Here is a 21,248-nt window from a genome sequence, read left to right as displayed (position 1 = left end):
TGCAACACTCCAAACTCAACACCCACCAAATCTCGCGAGATCAGTGCGGCAGCCGGGATACGCTGTCCGCTGCTTCTGGGGTAACGTAATGCCACCCACCAGAAGTTAGCACTCTAGTTCTGACAGTTTATTATCGTCCTTCCTCTCTTTCTAACACCGAGCACAGCTAGCTGTAGCAGGCCTCCGGGTGGGACGGTTCCCATACAGCAGCGGACTACATATCCCAGCGCCCTCACTCATCTCGCGAGATTTGAATTGGTTGCGAAGTTTGGACCCACGGAGTCTGCTTATAACTATGGCCGAGGTCTCGCTGGAGGAAAACGGATGCAGCGGGCAAGGTAGTCCGGTACTGGAGGTACGGAGGCTGGAAGGGATTCGAGTGCGAGATGTAGGGATCTTCATGTTGTGATATGTGTCAACAGACCTGATTCAGGCGGGAGTCTATCGATTTTTCAAGCCAAAAATGGCTTCATTTTATCTGTCTCCCTCCTGAAATTGTATTTTAAATCTCCCACGTCCCTGTCGTAAAATGTTGGCATGTACGTGTTATATAAAGGAGCGGTGTATGTCAGCGCATATTAGACACTCCACACTGGAGAAGCATTTCAGGTATCCTGGTGAACAGTCGTGATCTGTAGCTGAGGTACAGTCCCTCCTTCTTAAGGCATGACAACAGGTATCCGTCCCTGTTTCTTGGTTATTGCAAAGTAACATTTCCTAGCTAGAGATAAGGAACACTTTATGTTAAGAATATATATATATATATATATGTGGGATTTATACATTAGATTTCCTCACTTTATTATCTCCGCAGCAGATACCAAATTGACTTCTCCCAATTTCAATAACTTACATTTTCCACGAAGAAAGGGGAAAAAACAGGCCTCCAGTTTTCAAGCTCTTTCTACTATTCTCTTCCATAAAGTTGTGTCCTCTGTAAGGTCGCCCATGAAACGGCCCTCGGTGCAGGGTGATCAGGGGGAGGTGCGCACACATAAGACACAGACAACCACACATTTGTTATCTCGTGTGGACCGGAAGTCACGAGCGACCCTGGCCCATTTATTTATGCTCTCTCGCCAAGCCTGGCCAGAGAGTGTTACATTGTAAGGTGGTGCTTCCAGGGCCCAGCTCATATAGAACAGAGACACTAGACCGCTACATCCCATCCCAAGTTAGTCTTTTCATCCATCACTAAAATGTTCTTAGCATGCAAAGTCTGCTAGCTTCTGGCTGGGTCTGGGATTAGGCCTTAGGTTGTATGGGCATTGGCGGCCTTCCCGTTCTCGTCTGGGACTAGCTGATCCTCTGTCATTTGGGGCTCCCTCAGGACTGAGAGGCAGAGATGATGTTTGCCTCATGGGACTTGGAGCTGGGTTTTCACCAGATTCTTGTCTGTGACGTCGGACTGTGGTTCTGCACTTTGCGTTTGCTCGGTGGCCTGCTGTGTCCTAATCGGTGATGGAACTCTCTTAAACCATGAGATGTTTCTTGTTATCACTTCCCCGTCACGTTTGACGGTGATGGCAGTCCCTTTAGTTGATCTTACGGTCCACAGACCTGGCTCATAAGGGGTGCAGAATTTTCCTCCACTCCATCGGTTCCGTATTAGCACCGAACACCCTGGCATCACCACTCTGGTTCGAGCCCTCCGTCGACAGCTTTCCTTGTCGTTGGTTAGTTGTCTTTGTGCTTGGGTGCTTGTCGGGTCATATGGCTCAGGAGCCCCATTGTCGGCAATAGGTAACATGTCGCGCCGAGATCCTGTCAGCATGAGCGACCACGGAGATCGTTGTGTTGTACAGTGCGGCGTGCTTCTGTATTCCCTTAAGAATTGTTGGAGAGCAACTTCCGGATCATTTTGTTCAGCTGGTGCTATGCTTAATATTTTGTTGGCGGTGCGCATAAATCGCTCTGCCTCGCCGTTGGCTTGTGGCCATTGGAGGATGATTCGATGGTGTGTGATGCCCAGCCTCTTCAAGAAGTCTTTGAACTCACTGCCTTGAAATGGAGGTCCGTTGTCTGTTTTGAGGACATGTGGCAGACCAAACCGGGCAAACAATTTTTCTAAGATCGTTTGTAGATTGGTGAATGCCATCGACGGCAACACTTCTACGGTTGGATATTTGGTGTAACTATTGATTAGGACAGCTATTACTCTTCCGTCAGGGAAGCTCCCAAAATCAAGGCTCACCCATGACCATGGCAATGGGGCCGGATCTTCAGTGATTACTGGTGCTGGGGGCTCAGAGTTGCCAGTGAGTTGACAGGCTCTGCAGTTACGTACGACGGCTTCTACTCTGTATTCTAACCCCTGGAACCACACCTTCTCTCTCATTCTTCCACTGCCCTGGTGACCTTCATGAGTAAGAACTGTCGCTCGTTCTTGTAGTGATTGTGGTATTACAATGCATGAGCCTCTTAGGACTGTTCCGTTCTCCGCTCTAATGAGCTTGTCTCGTATTGTTCAAAATTTTCCCAGGCGGTTTCTGTCGGGCTCACTCCACCCTTGGGTGTTTTTGAGAAATCCTTCCCATGACCCTTGGATTAGGGCATCAGCCACTCGCTTGAGGATCACGTCCGTGACCATGTGTGTCTGTATCTCCTCTATTGAAAGTGCCCTCGGGCAGGACCATTGTGATAACAGGTTGACAAATTCTTCTGTCTTTGTCTCTTGATCACTGTCTGGCTCAACAGCGTGAACTGGGTGGCGAGACAGGAAGTCGGCCGGGTTCTTTGCACCTGGTCGATATAGCAGCTCCATCTGGTAATTCTGCAGTTGAATTGCCCACCTTTCTATGCTGGGGGGTGAGTGAGGCTCTGTTCCCTTGAACAGAAGTAGGAGAGGTTGATGGTCTGTTACCACCCTGAATGGGTGACCGCTCACGTACAAATGGAAATGGTTGCATGCCCATTTGATGGCCAGTGCTTCTCGCTCTATTTGCAAGTACCGGGCTTCTGTTGCTGTGAGTGCTTTATTAGCAAAAGCTAAGGGGACCCAGGTCCCTGGTTCAGTCTCTTGGGTAAGCAGAGCTCCTAGTCCTACGGGGCTGGCATCTACTAGCAGTTCTGTTGTACGAGTGGTGTCAAAGTATGCCATGGTCGTGCTATCTAACAGAGCTGATTTTACTTGCTTGAAAGCTTTGTCTTCTTCGGGGGTCCACTTCCTGGGGGTTTCTTTCTTTATGAGGTTCCGCAATGGCATTGCAATTGTGGCCAGGTTCGGGATAAATCGTCCGCAATATGTTGCCATCCCTAGAAAGCTTCTTACTTCAGAGGCACTAGTTGGAGCAGGAGCGAGTTGAATCGCTTGGGATTTCCTGGGGTCTACTTTGACACCTTCCGAGCTAAACACATATCCGAAGAAATCAATCATCTTGCGGAAGAATTGGCATTTTTCCTTGTGAAGGGTCACGCCATATTCTGCCAGCTGCTGGAGAGTGGCTCGGAGTCGTCGGTGGTGGTCTTCAATTGTTTAGGAGTGAATGAGAATATCGTCGCTTACGTTGAGGACGCCTTGGAGGCCTGACAGTCTTCCTCACTGTGTTCTGAAATATCTCCGCTGCAGAAGATATCCCAAAGTTCAATCTTTTGTACCGACGAAGCCCAAGAAGAGTTGAAAATGTAGTAATGTACCTGCTTTCCTCTGCTAGTTTTAACTGGTGATAACCAGCATTCAGGTCTAACTTCAAGAACCATTGTGAGCCATTGAGGTCGGCCAGAATGTCGTCAACCGCTGGCGTTAAGTGTCCCTCTCTTTTTATGGCTTGATTGGGCATTCTCATATCGATACAGATTGGAATCTTCCCTGGCTGCTTCGGCTTTTCAGCAATTATCAAGGGAGATACCCAGGGGGTTGGACCTGTTACCTTTTCGATCACTCCTTGTTGATCTAGCTTCAGGAGCTCTTGTTCTACTAGTGGTCGGAGATGGAATGGGATTCGTCGGTGTCAGCGCAACAGGTTGTACCGCCTTATCTATATGCAGTTGTACTGGTGGTCTCCTTATAGTCCCTAAACCTTTAAACAATTGTGGAAATAACTCTAGAATGTCGTCGGTTTGGAGGAGCTTCACTGCGTTTGCAAATGCAATCAAATTGAGGTCTTTGGCGGTGTGACTCCAGACCAATATGTCTGCTTCTCTATCCACAACATGGAATGTTGTTGTTACTTCTTGGGTCTCCGATTTCACTTGGACTATCATCTTTCCTTTCAAGAGAAGTGGTTCCTGACTTCCGTATGTTAGAATTTTGATCTTGGACGGGGTTGTCTCTTTTTGAGGTCACTTGCAAACAATACGAAGTAGCATTCTTCGTCTTCTTCCGTAGAGGAGTCCTCCAGGCGCTGGTTGTGGCGAGAGGTGGCTCTTGTTAATCGCGACGTTGTGGGTTCTTCTAGCGATAGATGCCTTACAGTCCTGTCAGTGTTCTCCTCCTTGGGTTGCCTTTGCCTCGTGAACCTCCTCGACACACGCTCGCGAAGTGGTTGGGGATGCCACACTTGGAGCCCGTCTTTCCCCTCGCCGGGCGATTATCTGGAGGGTGCTTTTCCTTCCCGCAATAGCCACATGTTGTCTGTCGCGTTGTCCTGGGGGCCCATCTTCCTCGCCAACCACGAGATGGTGCGCGGATGGCTTCAGCTCGTTCTGTCTTGACGCTAACTGTTTGATCAGTTTGTTGATTGAGAGCAACTTCCATTGCAGTTGCTCGGATGTCGGATAACTCGTGTGAGTGAGCGAGAATTAATATGTCTTCTAAGGAGATGCGGGGTTGTCGAAGGATGAGTGTCTGCAGTGTTTTGTTACAGCAGCCTTGGATAAGTTGTGCTGTCAATTCTTTGGTCTGGTCGTCTTCAGTGCATGTGCTTGCTAGCTCTCTGAGGCGCGCATGATTATTGTCCATCGACTCTCCCTCTCTTTGCCTGGCTTGTCTGAGTTTAAAATGCTCGTAGTGAGGGTTATGCTGAGGGTCAAAATGGGCGTTTAAAGCTCTGACTGCAACATCATAATCGGTGGGTGCGTCAGTGTTTGGGAGGTGTGCAAACAGTTTGTATATTTTGTCTCCTGCGAAATGTAGAAGTAGTGATCTCTTTACGGCTCCGTCGGTCTCCCTCGCTGCTATGAAGTAATTGTCAAGGCGGCCAACCCGCACTTTACATCTTGGCGACGCGGTGGCCGGGTCAATTAGTTCGCTGAATGGCGGAAGTGAGTGAATCTGGGAGTGTACCGGAGGTGGTGGCGCAGGCAGGGCCACGGGCTGTTGAGCTGCTGGGGCTGCTGTGCTTGACATCGTGTGTTCTTCTGCGGTCATCTTTTGTTCTTTGTGCTGGAATTATGTTAATTTCACCAGTGCTTGTTTGTTGGTTTTGCCACTGCTTGTTGTCTGCTCCTACACTGATGTCTTTGCACTTGCCAATGTTTGTCTGTTTAAGCTGGGCTTGGCATGCTTTGTGCTGGCGTTATGTTGCTGATGCCAATGCTTGTTTGTTCTTTGCCAAAGTTTGTTGTCAATCGCTGTCGATGCTTGTTAACTGTTGAAGCTTGCTTTGGTTATGACTAATGCCTTCAATTCAGCTCCCTATAGAGGAAGTACGGGTGTGTGTTGGTCTAGTTGATCCCGACCATGATGGCGGCCCCGTGCGTTGTTGATTAGAGGATCCACGCGTATAGCTGAGCTACCCTTGGAAAGTTTACAGTTTAGAGAAGAGACGGACTAGGATGCGAATGAAAACGCACCACAGCCAGGTGTTCAAAAGAAGTAGTGGTTGTACCTTAAGTGACTGGTTTCCTGCTGCTGCCAGATTGAGCTTGTTTGTTCTTTATCGCCCTGTCCTGAAGAGGCCAGACTTACTGGAAGGGCGAAACGCGACCGCGTCGACACTTTCCATATGTAGGAGTCCTTGTATGAAAATTAATTTTGGAAATTAAAGCCTTGTGACACACTTTTTGATTTAGGTTCTATAAATCTGTGCATTGAACCAGTAGTGTCCGACTACCTCCTAGTGCACCCCCTAGAGCTAATAGGAGGGCACTTAGCCTTTGCTACAATTTTCTCTTGAGGGGGAAAAACTATTTAGTTTTTTGTTTTTCTTTTGATTTCTGTCGGAAGCGTTTTCTTGTTGTTTATCGTTGTATATAGGTGTGTATATAGTTATGTATATAGTGGTATATGGTGTATTAAGTATTGGTAAAAAATCTTTTGTTTGTTAAGAGAAAAAAAAGAGAATAAGAAATAAGATAAAAATAATTTATGCTGATTACAGAAAATAAAAATGTGTAATCGTGTCCCCTTGTGCGAGTGATGTACAGAATGTTTAATTAATTTCACAGTGCACATTTGGCATAGAAATAGGTGAATTAATTGCCTCCTATTTTCGAATAGTGTAGAATCTATTCCTCATTTTTCCATTGTTCTTGTTTCTTGCATTAATGCCTTCAATTGGGCACTGAGTAGCTTGTGTTTGTCTTCTGTTCCTTTTATTTAACTGCGGGGCAGCTCGCTGGTTACTCGGTGTCTTCGTGTGCTCTTCCCCGTGCTTAATGGAGCTCTGCTAAGCCCTCGGTGTTTCTGCGCATGCGCGCACTTATTTCCGGCAAATGCGGGATCTCGGGCGGTGCTCTGGAGGCCTTCGGCAGCGTGCGCAGGTATTTTAAGTCTAGCAATTCCCATGCGCTGTGTTGAGACGTGCACTGCTCGCCGTTTCTCCGCTGCTTGGCTCTGAGGATCCTCGCGCACGTTGCCGCTGCTGTCGATTAGCCCAGGGGGAGCTTCTGCCTTCGTTCACGGAGCGCGTGGCATCTTCGTGAGATAATCCACACATCCCACCCTCGTCGCCAGTGTAAGGTCGCCCATGAGCCTGCCCTCGGTGCAGGGTGATCAGGGGGAGGTGCGCACACATAAGACACAGACAACCACACGTTAGTTAGCTCGTGTGGACCGGAAGTCGCGAGCCACCCCGGCCCGTTTATTTATGCTCTCTTGCCACGCCTGGCCAGAGAGTGTTACATTGTAAGGTGGTGCTTCCGGGGCTCAGCCCATATAGAACAGAGACACTGGACCGCTACATCCTCCTTCACGCGCAGTGTTCTTCACATGTTGAGCAGCAATCAAACTCCTCATCAAAATATTGTGCTCTGCGCATATGAGGAGTTAAGATAAACAGCATTATCCTGTCTTTGCCCATTACTAGAGTGCAGTAGCACAACATCAAAGAAACTTGCTTATCACAAAATCACAATTGTTCCCAAGCCTGAAATCCATGAATTCTTTGCTTGCTTTATGACATGCAGATCTTTCAGGGTGAGAATGATCATCATCAAAGTGATTTTTGGGTGGGCTAATCATCACCTCCGTGTCCTTAATAGCATCATAACTTACCTTCTCAGTAGCTATTATAGTTATTAAAGTTTACAGTCTATCTCCGGAGCAGAGGCAAGGATTAATAAATATCAAATATACTTTTTTAAAGCTTACTCGCCATCAATGATGTCACATCACCAATTGGCTTAATGTTGCACTTTTCTAAAGGTTCATTTCAATGAGCTATCTGTTGCATTTATAATATCTTCTAGGCGCCCACCCAGCACACAGGCCTTGGACGCCCCAAAGCCTCTGACTGAATGTGCTATGAAACTTGCAGCATTAGTGTCTGTCAATTGCATAATCCATTTGACGCACTTGTTGATGAACGGGCAAGACACCGCCTTGGAAGTCTTCTTCAACGTGATCGGAACTTCCCTGCTGGTCTTGTAGGCCTTAATACCGTTAGTTTAGGTTTCTCTGAAAAAGCCAGATGCAAAATTAACTAAGTATTAGTTTGGGCCTTCTGGCAATAGTAAAAGGTGTTGCAGCAGATTCATCCAACTCTGATGGAAAATTCAGTACATGCAGAATTCCTACCCACTCTGAACCCAACCTCGCCCCAACACCAGCCATTTCCTCAAGGCTCAGCCGTACCTCTTTTTCATGCCCTTTTGCCCGGCCTACTGGATAAGCCTGAAGCAAGTTCTGAAAGACCCAGGATCACTGAGTGGCCCCTGTGATCCTCCATGCTGTCATCTGCAGAGAATCTTTCAATATCAAGGGGTGTGGTTCCCCCAGGACAATCTATCAGATAGATTTGAACTTGGAAGAGCCATCAGAGAACCCTATAATAGCCCCAGCTTCACTGCAATCCAAATCTGAGCCCTCAAAATTGGAGCAGCCAGCATCAGGTCTATTATCTGGCATTCCCGCTGCGCTGAGACTCTGACTGTCTATGTGAACATTGGGAGAGCGTACCCCTGAGCCTCATCCCCGTTTTGCATGGAAGCATCCACCGTCTTCACCAACTGGATTCGGGCAGCAACTAAAGAGATCAGATTGCTGATTTTTTAATTTTTTTATTTATTTACTTTAAACCTGGAGGCAAATCTGACTGCCAGCATCACAACTTGTCCATAAAGAAGCCTCAGTGCTTTCTTTGCTGCCTTAGATAAAGATTGTTCAGATTCCTCTGGTAGATTTTGTTCCCTATCTTCCATATCTGTTTTTGTAACATGGGCGGGTTAGTACCTGAAAGAAAAACCAATGCCCTTCCAAGTTATTCTGGGCTAATTCTGCCACATCAAGTGCCTTCCTAATATGCTGGTATTAATTTGCTAGGTGTTACTGCCTCATTCAGTTAAAATGTGGAGAAACCTCAATTATTTGTTTTAGAGTTGGGCAGTTGTCAGATAACAGCCTTTTCAATGTCCAAGGGCCACAAACTGTACACTTGTGTTCCAAGCAGTGTGTAGGCAACCTGATACAGTTGTCTTTGCTAGCATTGCAGTGAAGCGACACAGGCTGGCGGGCACCTAAACAAAAAGACAACTGATTATGTGCCCAACCGCCATGTGCAGTGCCACCTATCTGCCGCCCGTTTCTCGAAATCAGTTATTAAATTAAGGAAAGCTCCTCGCTCAATCCTGCTGCGCATATCACGACCAACAGCTCAGTTAGCTAGCCACTGAAAAATATCTATTAGATACCAGTATCTACTGCTATATGTATTTATTTATTTACGTAATTTTTATAGCGCAACAAATACCCTGGGGTGTCTCGGCGCTGTGGAGCTACTGGGGTCAGTCATCCTCTCACTGGTTAAATAACCACGTTTTTAAGAGCCTGCGGAAGCTCATCAGGTTCGGGGCAGTTTTGATGGAATGTGGCAGAAGATTCCAGAGTTTTGGGGTGGCCACCAAGAAACGTCTATCTCCCCAGGTGGCCGTTCTTGTGCGTGGCACGGTGAGGAGGTTGGTATTGGCCGATCTTAATTGCCGTCTAGGAGTGTATGGCTGAAAGGCTTCCGTCAGGAACCTGGGTCCTATGCCGTGTAGTGCCCTATATGCAATGCAGAGGGCCTTGAATTTAATGCGGCTCTCTACTCTCAGCCAGTGGAGTTGACGAATGCCAAGAGTGGTGGAGTTGCGGCGAGGAATGCTCAGGAGAATCCTGGCTGCCGCATTCTGGATGGATTGCAGCTTTGTTATAACACGCTTCTGGGTATGGAGAAAGAGCGCGTTTCCATAATCCATTTTGGAGAAGACTAAGGTAGAGACCAGAGTCTTCCCAGCTGAGGGAGGGAGATAAGGCAGCAGCATCTTAATCTTTTTCAGAATAAAGAAAGAAGACGACACAACCTTGTTTGTATGAAGGTCAAATACCAACTTGCTGTCAAAAATGATTCCCAGGTTTCTGGCTTTTTCCACTGGGACAGGTGGATAGCCGAGCTTTTCCGGCCACCAGTTAGAAGACCATTCTGGAGAGAGTTTTCCAAAGGTCATAACCTCGGTCTTGTCCGAGTTGAGCCTAAGACAATTAGAGGCCATCCAGGTACTGACCTCAAGCATAGCTCTCTGGAAGTTGGCTGCCACAGCGCAGCCGTCCTTATGGATGCCCAGGACCAGCTGGGTATCATCTGCATAAGATGTTAGCCGTACTCCATGTGCCTTTATTACCCTCGCTAAGTCTGCTACATAAATGTTAAATAGCATGGGACTTAGCGAGGAACCTTGTGGGACTCCACAGGGGAGTACAGAGGTGGGTGAGTAGAAATCTCCCAGCCTTACAGTCTGGGTACGGTCTGCCAGGAAAGATGAAATGAGATCCTTGGCCAGATCGCTTATGCCCAGAGCTGTGACACGGTCGACAAGGATGACATGGTCGACCGTGTCAAAGGCCGCTGACACCACAAAGCTCACAGTAGAAACAGACTACAGTAACCAGGGCTTTAAGTGGGATGAAAAAACTGAAGGGGTCTCTTAAAGGGGCATGGGTAATGTAATTAAGGGTGTGGCTTAAAACACATACGCTAAAAATCTGTGCCACCCAACTGGTACTTTGTCAGTGCACCCAGATATATAATACAAGTGACTTTACACCAACAACAATCCAAGACTATTGGCTTTGTCAATGGTTGTTAGTTGCATTAGCTAATTAGCAACAACTATGGCTTAGTTGTATATAATATTCAAAATGCTTCAGTTCTGAAATTATGGGATGGTGAAAGAACTATAGCGAGTCTCTTATAGTTGCATCAAAGGCAGTGAAGGGTGGTACGACTGCAGAATTAAGATTTGTTTTTCCATCCTGAGACCAAAAATGGAGAGCTGGATAGGGACCCGTCTCAGCACTTGCTTTTTAGAACTGTCTGTGCTGTGCACCAGCAGGACCCGGACCACTTAAAGCCCTGACAGTACGCAGTAAATTATCTAAATGTTGCATGAAAGGTAGGAAAAATTAGCACTTAACTTTGTGCTGAGCACCAAAAAACAGGAAGGGCAGGCCTGGACTGCAGTGGAATCTATGCTGAAGGGAGCCTGATGATTGGGGGCCTGTATTTTGCTACTTTTCTTTCTATTTATGTGGCTTATAGTTTATGGTCGTTTAGAGACGATAACTTGGTAACTGCTGCTAAGCTCATAAAGTGAGGAGAGAGCATGCATCGTTTTCACCTCCGTCCTTACATAGAATTGTCCAAAACACTTTCAAACCTTAATTTTGTACCAACATACATATATATGCAACTGGGGTTCTCTTACCAAACCATTGCAGAAGGTAAAAAATATTGGCATTTTTATTGGGAACTATTTATCTTATAGGCAGCAAATAAAGTTGTTTCAACTGCTTTCATTTCTCCACGTATAATTAGGAAAATTGCGCAATTTTTACCAGGTGAAATGCTCAAGACTGGTTATTGCATTGGTTCTTTCATGAATAGACTACTGCAATGGGCTTTTCTTGGAACTACTTGTGAAATATTTGAAAAAGCTGCAATCTGTTCAAAGCGCAGCCGCTCGATTCATTACAAAGATTCCTAGACTCGGCTCAGTTGCTCAAGCCATTAGTTGTCTTCATTGGTTGCCGGTTAGGAAACATATTATCTTTAAGGGACTTTGCATAGCCTTTAAGGGTCTGCACGCCAGGGCCTGAAGTATCTGAAAATGTAAATGTAAATGTACATGTATTTATATAGCGCAAATCGCCCACATCGCAGACATCTATGCGCTTGCTTAGGGAGCCCGTCCTGGTATTCCCCTGTGAGATACCCCGGCAGGGTATCCACAAGGTGAAAGCCAGGCATCCCGCCGCGAGGGGCAGTTGTGGAGATTAAGCAAGCTATTGCCCAGAGTCGCAGAGTGTGAACCCGTGAGTCGAGTAGGCACCGGAGCGAGAATTATCGAGTCCGTGGAATTATTGAGCCCAACCCCCGTCGGGGCGGGGAATTGAGCCCTGGTCCAGGGCCGATCTCAGCTTCCGGGTCTGCCGCCTCTAACCCCTGAGCCACACTTCTCCAGGATTAGGTTGTATTTACCAAACAGGGCTCTCTTTTCAAGCTCGGCTCGAGATCTGTGTGTTTCTCGTTTCAGACGTACGTCCTGGGGTGGCAGGAGTATTATACGGTCCGTGGCTCTGCATTGGAATCTCCTTGCTTGGGAACTGAACATTTTTACTTCTCTGCTTGGGTTCAGGAAGGAACTAAAGACCTGGCTATTCTTTCTGAACCTTTGAGCGAGGTATTCTTTCTAGGGAGTGGATATTATGGTTCTTTGAGCCTTTCGGTCATGGGTAGCGCCAAGACGCCTTCGGGCAACCGTTGGCGCTTTATAAAAATCAAATCAATCAATTGATTTTGTTAACAATAGTACAAAGCCACACAGATTAAAGAGATACATCTCAGCCCAACATATGAAATGCGCCATACACATAGCATCAGTGTAAGTCAATGAGAAAAATAGATGCTTTGCCACGAGTTGACCTATTCAGCAGTTTCACCCAACTCACTCCATTTGACCCATACTAGTTTGTGTTTCTTCGGGCAGCCTCTTGCTTAATACACTGGTTTCCCTTGTATCGCACACCAATCCAATCCCTTGCACCATTGTGTCACAGTGGGGGTGTTTCTATTTGGGGGCTATATCCCGTTTTGCCATCTTAAGGGCTGTGCCTAAGAATAAGCCTCCCAAACCCTCCAAAACTCCCAGGAGGAAGACTGCACTACTGACATTAAAGACATTTCATATGTAAATACATAGAGGAAACCCTTGGTTAGTGGCATTACAGATAATAAAAACCGCCTAGGTGCCCAGAAGCAGGAGTGCTGTGACTCCAGCACAGAATGGGAGACAGAGGAGGGCTTGGGCTCTTGTACATCTTCCTGATGCTTCATATTCCCCACATATACCTTTAAAGGTGGATAGGTGCCACTCTTTTCGGTCTCCTGTTGAATGCCGCTTGTTTTGGGTGGGGGAAGAAAGGGGCATGTTTACTCCCATTCAGTTACTGTGCTGCCAGCCTTCCTTCCTGTACTGCCTCTCCACCCAGCACTGCAAGGATGGTGGCAGGTTTTTGGGCAAGAGCTGGTGCTTTACAGTACTTCACAGAAGCAGGCCCTGATGGGCTACTAAAACTGCTAATGTCCTTTTCACCACGTGACTGGTCAGTTTTTGGTAGCTTTTCCTGCATAGAATCTCTGCCTTCAGGCACTTGTTGCACTTATTCAACCGGACATAAAAACCTAGGCAACTGAACTTTATGAATCAGAAACGAGTTCTTGAATGAAATGCTAATGATTATGACTTATGGTTGGTTAAGTTCACCTCTTACACCCCATATCCTGTTCCACTCCGCCTGTGCACATATGTACCCCAGTAGCCAATTTCTTGATTGTATGTTTTCATTCTCTGCCTACAAATGTATAAAAAAGAAAAAGCAGCCATTCTTCAAACCTTGGCTAAATTGTATTCCATGGTGATATTGTCTCTGTATGTGTCGTCTATAAAAACAACCTTGTTCCTCTCATTTATGTTTTTGCAGGACTCGGATGGCGAAAAGGAGGACTCCCCGTATCTTCGTGCCCGCCAGAAGCTAGAGGAGCTACTAAACAAAAACATGAGGATTCGTATGACAGATGGGCGCACACTGGTTGGGTGCTTTTTGTGCACTGATCGGGACTGCAATGTCATCTTGGGCTCTGCACAGGAGTATCTGAAATCCACAGGTTGGGCGCTTTTGCTTGTGTTGTGTTTTAATTTTCTTGTGTTGTGTTTTAATTTTCGGGATCGGTTTTTGACACATTGATGGAATCACCATCCCATTCCACATATTTATTGGAAGACCTCGCCTCCTCTCCGCAGTGTTACGAATGGGTGGGGAAAGATTTTATCAGTGAACTTATCATGTCAGTCAATGAAAGGTGCCAATTGAGGTAGGAAGTGACATTGAAGGAATATTTACCTTTCTGGTCAACCATCTTGCTTCCATAGGTGTGTATGTATTTCTGTGATGAACAGGGCAGTGAAGGCTTCTGGTGCTTCCTTAGAAGAACTGGTTCTACATAATTTTTTTTTCGCTATGAAGATGGCTATAAGGGACTTTCCCAATATAATCAGCAGTTTTCACTTACGGTTGTGACCTGACCTGTAGAAATCAAAAATCCACTTCTCAGGGGTTCCACTGATACTTAGTCCTTTTAAAGTCACAAAGAAGAACTTGACACAGAAGCTGGAATATGAAAGTACATTTTTATTAACCTCAAATGAGTGAGACTACATTACACATAAGCCTTAGCAACTGAATGAGGCAGTCTGCTAGAATGGTCTTACTTCACGTCTTATATACTCTTTATCCTGCCCCAGGCATGTAAGGGAGTTGTACCAATTACATTCCTAAGCAAATGGAAAATCTGGAAGGTCAGCAGGTGAGTAGCCTTTGGGGTTTTAGCAGGATATGGGCAAAACATTATAATTACATAGTTCACAAAGGTTAATCTGATTTAGATGGCACTGCAGGGCATGTCATGATTACATGTACAGTATCCCAACCCAAAAGTTAATCATTAAGAATGTCCCAAATTCATCCTCTAAAAGCCGGACAAAACTATAATTAAAAGCGTAACCCATGTAATAAAGAAACATAAAAAGAAACAGTAACAGATGATGAACAAGATAAGGCATGTGCAAGGAAACTAAAAGTTAACGATGTCCTGAACATTGATTGGCAATCTCAGACAAAGATCGATCAGGGAAATTGGCTTTGCGAGGTCCGTTTCAGGTGAAGAGGTCAGTTTCTTACAGTTCATTCCAGAGTCAGAAAGAAACCTAGTTAATGTATACATGGACTAAGAAAGCCAGGCCACTTTGTTCGCCAGGCTACCTTCACAGGCCTACGTGAGGGCAACACAAAATGGTAGCACAATATAAAATGGAGTCAGTCTCGAGAATTACAGAACCTCAGATCGCATCCATTTTTTTCCTTTGAATCGCACCTGATCCCTTATACAGTTGGGCATTGTGGCATCTCAGCCCCTAGACTTGCATGTATGGGAAAGTTACAAGCAGATCAACGAAAATGCACTGTTAACTTAATAACTCTGTTCCCAACTGGCACTCTTTTGAGACATAGTCTCCTGGGATAATTCACAATTTGAATCCACTTGATGAAATGGAAACAGTAAAACTTTGTTCATGTCGTTCAAGTTCAACTGTTCGTCATTTATTGCATTATCTTTATTGTTGCTTCACAATGTTTGCATTTGGTTTGTATCTTTGTTTCTTCTGCTCAGGTTACATATTCACTCATGTACGATGTTCACATTATATGGTTTAAATCCCTATGCATTTTGGGACTAAGCCCTTCTTCAGGGGAGATGTGTTCAATCTGCAAGTGAAAAAGGATGCTAAACTGTAAAGCAGGCTTGTTTATTCTCCCACAATCTAGCACAAAACTAAAGGGTAACAGACCTTAAATCCAGTGACAACTCGTAAAGACTGCGGGCGTACATCGCTGTGAGGAAATAGAACTAATGGTGAATTCAGTGTTACTGGATATACGTGCCGGTCTATATTCGTGCTTGCATGAAAAAAAAAGAAACAGGTGTTCGTTGATACTGTGATTTAGTCGAGTGTCCACAGAGGCGGTATAATAAATTTTGGACAAACGTGAAGGCAGGTGCTGGTGTAAAACACGGTAACAGAAAAATAGGATGAAAAAAACATTAGCTAAAAAGTGTTGGTAAAGTTACATGCTTCTGTCTGAACACGAATAAATCATCGTTCAGTGAACAGTGTTGATAATGTGGCAAAGGCAACAGCATGCGCCGTGAAACAATACCAAGGGCGGTTACTAGCGGCGTTTGCGTACATTGAGGGGGTACGGTCAAATGGGTTTGGAAAGGTAAAGCAATGGAGAAGAAACATGGTTTGGAAGTTGCAGGAGGAGTTGCGGGTTGGTGATGTAATTGAAGTCTATGGAAAGCATCTTTTGGTTTGGCATTTGAAGGCGAGTCCAAAGACTGTGACACCACAAAATGAAGGCCAGTTGAACTGTATGCCAGCACCCGTTTGTTACATTGTGACTGGCTCACACACAGTGTTTTACCTGCATACATGACAGGGAATTCCTTTAGGCTGCCCGCTTCTGTTGTTCTTTCCTGAACCAATAGAAGATTTCTGTACTAGAGTGGCAGAGAGAAACATGCATTTTCAATGCAATATGTATCTCGAGATTTTAAGTTATTGACATTATACATGAAAGGCATTGTCATTTCTAATCCAATACGTCATACTCTCACAAATGCGAGACCACTTTAATGGTGGCTGCGCCCCTTTCTTTAGACGCTACTCACTATATTCAGGTTACATTGAGCAGCGTCTTAAGAAAGAGGCGCGGGCAAAATTAAAGTGAAATCGCGTATGGAGTGCTTTTACACAAAGTGTAAAAAGAAAGAAAGCTTTTGTAGTGCGGCTGCTAAAGTGAAAGCAGTTGCACTGTAAATTAAATAAGTGTGGCTGCTATAGTTAAAGCAGAGCGCTCTGGAAATTAAAAAATACATAACTAGTAACAATATAAAAGGAGGCGGCGTGCTGCAACGTCGTGGGTGCAATAGGGATGATCATTAAAGAAAATAGTGCTGACCGACTAGATAAAGCAGACCGTGTAACAACACAAGTAAAAGGTCTAGTCGTTATGGGAGTTTACAAATGCAGACAATGCTTTATCAAGGAGGGACTACTAAGCCTATTCACAAATGAAAAGCAACGATTTCGAAAGGACAGTAACAGGAGCCAATTGAAAAGGTAGGCGGGAAATGGGCGAAGCTTCATGCACTGCATGCAGAACCTGATTTACTGTAGTGAAATGACCCAGAATGGAAAACTGTTAGGATGGAAGCGTTGACTAACAATGGTGAAATGTGTGTTGTTTTTATGCTTAACTGAAACTGCTAAAGCCCTGCCGTTCGATGAAGTGCTCCTTGTGGGGCCAGCTCATGGATTAACCTGTTGTTTCCTGTCTCCAGATTCCTTCTCTGCCCGGGAGCCGCGGGTGCTGGGCCTGGCGATGGTGCCCGGCCATCACATTGTGTCCATAGAGGTGGAGGTGGAGAACCTGTCCTGCCCGCAGTACCTGTAGCTGTCCAGCAGGTGGCAGAACCACAGAAGCGGAAGCTGCAACTCCGTGAACAAGCTGTGTTACCCCAGTCTGGAGCGAGACTCGCTCTAGTGTGTGGACTGACGCCCTTGAGCAGGGACTGAAAGATAGAGGGCACATATGCCACGTGCCCACTCCTGAACAAACTGCAATGCTGGTTGTCACACAGCTGCATGCAGGAATCGACCCTGAGATTAATAGTCTTTACAAAAGGCGATTTTAAGCCGTTTGTGTATGTGGTTTTTTTATATGAGATTTTGTATGGTTGAAGGTGCTTATGTGGATATTGGTGTACCCCCCCCCCCACCTCTCGCTGTTAATATATTTGCAAAACTAAGTAAACCATTTGTGATTTTTTTTCTATGCTCTATTTATACTTTTGTCATTGACAACAAATAGATGAAAAAAGTGACACTTGGACAATCTCCGTATTAAACTACCATCGTTACAACATGCACATCAACCACCTCCGACTCCTCCTCCTCCTTCTGTGTCCATCAACGTCACACTGAGCATTGCAGACCAGTCTTCTAGGTCAGTGCTTCTTAACCTTTTGACTTCTGAGGACCCTCAATGAATCACTATTGGAAACGGGGACCCCTAATCTATATGTACAACTTTTAGGAGGCAGCAACAAGCTGAACACGTCTTCAGCACAGTAAAGGTCATCTCTTTTACTTTTAAAACATTGTAACAAAAAGCAATGTCAGTTTTGTGATCAATAACAGTTCGGTAACAGTTGAGTTACGGAGTTAGTATAAACTGACTTTATAATTGCAAAGAAAGAGGTAGGAAGATTGTCAGCCTTGTTTGGCAGAGTAATGCTTGATGATTAGTGGATGATGTGACTTGTTCTCATGTTTATGGGAATTTTTTTTGGTATAACTGGTCAATCGACTTTGATTTGTGCAGCCTATCTTATTACTGCATTGTGATGTCTCCTGTCTACTTAGTCCAAGACCTCCCATGCGTTCATTAACATTGCTCATGCAAGGACACATGACCGACCTCCATCTTGGGGTTCCCTCAAACGGACGTCCGGCTGTGGTTCTACATGGCGGGGGAGTGCTTATACTATAGTAAAACCATGAAATATGGCCAGTGAAGTAACACTGTAAAGAAAAATTAAAAGGGGAACAGAAACAAGGCTGCAGTATCCTACCAGTTCTGTCTGCTTCAATACAATGTAGCAACCAAATTGCTTTCCTGTGCTCTTCCTTGCCAGACGCCAGCACGCTGCGGGATCGGATTTCATAGTTTGAAATGAGGATACCATCCAGGGCAGGGATGTTGTATCGTGTCACAGGGACACGTAGTGCTAACAACTAGACTGTCTATACGTGTGAGACTGCCTAAAGGGCAGTGCTCAGGCAGGCAGCTGAGGCGCCATAAATGCATGACAGTGGATTTCAGTGCAGTGATGCGGACCACCACACTGAAATGCGTTAGTTGAACGCCTGATGCGTGGTACTTGGCAAGCTGCTAATTGGCTGCTGTTTGTTGCAGTAAAGAAATGAGATATATGGTTTTCGCCTCTATGTCCTTAATGGACTTGAAAAACTTTTTTTATCCTATTCAAGACTAGCTGGTGAAATCAATAGGTAACGCATGCTCAGACAGTTCCCTCCTGCACATGTGTATTCAATCCAGGAACTGCAATCTTAAGAAATGGTCCGGGCAGTCCAAGAAAGCCCAGACTACAACAAAAGAAGCATTGATAAAAAGTTGAATCAATTCTTGTATTGCAACTATCCAACGACAAGAGCATAGTAATAAAGCAAGCCGACAAAGGAGGAGCAACAGTCATCCAATCCACTGAAACCTACAGAAAGGAATGTTTAAGCCTGTTGCGATACAGGAGGAATTATACACCACTGACCGCCCCTAGGGAGTTTCTCACAATCCGGATCACAAGTATGATTGAACAGCCTATGGCACATGACTAGATCGCAAGGAAGGAAGGAAAATTCCTTATTAATAAAAATCCAGTAACCCCTTATTTCTACACAAACCTGAAAATCCACAAAACACTGGATAAACCACCGGGGCAACCAATAGTGTTGGGGATAGGATCAATCTTGAAACTACTTCCTGAGACCTATTGTCCAAAAGACTGTTAAATACCTGAAGGACTTAAAGGCAGTACTAAATCTCTTAAAAGATGCACAGTTCAACCCAGACACTCACATCCTTATGGGTTTGGATATTGAAAGGCTGTACACCAGTTTACCACACAGAGAAACTCTCAACATAATTGAAGAAGTCCTCTTCGAGGAAGAATGGATTTTCCAAACCTCTAGGAACGTGGTGATGGAATGTTGTAAGTGGGCTCTAACCCAGAATTTCTTCAAATTTGAAGACCCACTGTATTTACAGTGTCACGGGACCAGTATGGGAAGTACCTGTGCCCCAGGTGTAGCTGGTCTCTTATGTACATCACCTGGAAATGCACAGAATACTGCTACCTCTCAACCCCTTTTTGAAACCTAAAAATGTGGGAAAACTACATCAATTATATATTGGTGATTTGGGAGGGAAATTAAATTACAGCAACAAACTTATCAGGTGGCTAAATATACAAAATGAATTCCTGAAATTCACCAATGTTATGGACTGGAAGAAACTGGTGTTCCTGGATCTGAACATAGAAACGGACAATGGTACCTTGAGAAAAACTACACATGAAAAGCCAACAGCTAAGAACTGCCTTCTACTGAATGAACAGTTTTCACCCTGGACATCTGAGGCAAAATTTATTTTTCGGACAGTTCCTGAGAATAAGGAGGAACTGCTCTCAACTTGGGACTACACAATACAAGCAGACCACCCTACATGCAAGTTGGATGCCAGAAAATACCCCAAGAAGATGGTGGCTCAGGCCAAAAAGAGGGCACAGAATAAAAACTGGGAAGCCCTTTTAGAACCCCAGATAGGGAAAGACAAGGAAGAGGGACCAATATGCATTACCACCTTCATTATAGCATCCAATCTAGTGACAAAAATCATCAACAAACACTGGCACATTTTGAATAGTGGATCTGCCTCAATACCACGCCCTATATTTTCCCACAAGAGGGGGAAGAGTCTAAAAGAGATGCTGGCCCACACAAGCACTCTTAAAAACAAGACCTCAGCAGGGTTACAAGGTTCTTTAGCACCAGTTATGGGCCACTACCCATGCGGGAACTGCAGTGTTTGCAACCCGATCAAACCAATGAAAACTGTGTTTGTTAAGAGCGAAATGAATTGGCAACTGAGGAATTTTCCAAACTGCAACACACAAAGAGTAGTGTACCTGATAACGTCTTCCTGTAATTTACACTATATAGGGATGACGACAAGTAGGATTAAAACAAGGATCTGCGAATAACACAGCAACTTGAGATGTGGCTGTCGCACCACAAAAATGTCAACACATTATGTACAGCAGAGACATGCGGGCCCATGGTTATCAATGGGTCATTCTTGAAAACATTAATGAAACAGAAATCTGAATTAAGATTGTTCGAAAGGGAACAGCGCTGGGTCTTTAGACTTAAAAGGAATTTGGAGGGTTTAAATGACATCACCGGGAACCAATTCATTAGATAAGATCATCACTACCTAGAGGCAATGCACTAGACGAACCCTGACAACCAGTGTTGTTACGAAAATGTATCCATGATCCAAGAAGTAGACCTGTTATTAAACAATATAACACCATCTGGGGGCCGAGACATCTGGCCCATAAATAAATAAAACACTGTTTGTGACCACCTTTTGTGACCAATATTGGATGGGAAAACATTGTACCACCTGTTTGCCATGTTGTACTGAATGATCTATTCATTTGCACTCAGTCATTTTTCCGCAAAGAAATTACATCAACAGATATGTGGATTAGTATATTCCTTTATTTCCGCAATGATATTGCCTGGGTACTCTGTTTTTTCCAAACCCCTCTAATGGAACCGAGCGGTTGTTCTATTTTATTCCACCATCTTTGTTTTTCGAATAACGCGGTCTAGCACTTTAGCGAGTGTCAGGATGCTGTTTTCCTATGCCCTGCTTACTGATGTAATCAACTAGGGAGCACTGTGCGAATAAGATGCGGTCCCTGGTGGGCAACACCAATAGGTAGATCTGCAGAGCTGCAGCCTTGATGTGGTAAGTGCGGCACATGCCGCAAGTCACCGCTCTACATCATTTACGGCCTCGCTCGCTTTTTCATTTTTTCTCTGCTAATTGTAGCTACGATTGAACTTTAAACTGAATTTCGCCTGCATTAATGTGAGATGGTTTTTGTTTCTCCAATACATTT

General features: G+C 45.0%; 1 protein-coding gene across 1 annotated transcript; it reads left to right on the top strand.

Moving 5' to 3' along the window:
• The first annotated feature begins 164 nt into the window (after window positions 1–164).
• On the top strand, window positions 165–20,884 carry NAA38 (N-alpha-acetyltransferase 38, NatC auxiliary subunit). The gene is made up of 3 exons (XM_086946070.1): window positions 165–355; window positions 13,337–13,520; window positions 16,818–20,884. Exons 1-3 carry the CDS (start codon window positions 296–298, stop codon window positions 16,928–16,930), a joined length of 357 nt encoding a protein of 118 aa, XP_086802196.1. The 5' UTR covers window positions 165–295; the 3' UTR covers window positions 16,931–20,884.
• Window positions 20,885–21,248: the final 364 nt, after the last annotated feature.

Source organism: Lissotriton vulgaris, chromosome 12, assembly GCF_964263255.1.
Source record: "Lissotriton vulgaris chromosome 12, aLisVul1.2, whole genome shotgun sequence".
Lineage (NCBI taxonomy): Eukaryota > Metazoa > Chordata > Amphibia > Caudata > Salamandridae > Lissotriton > Lissotriton vulgaris.
This window is presented reverse-complemented; position numbering and strand designations above follow the sequence as displayed.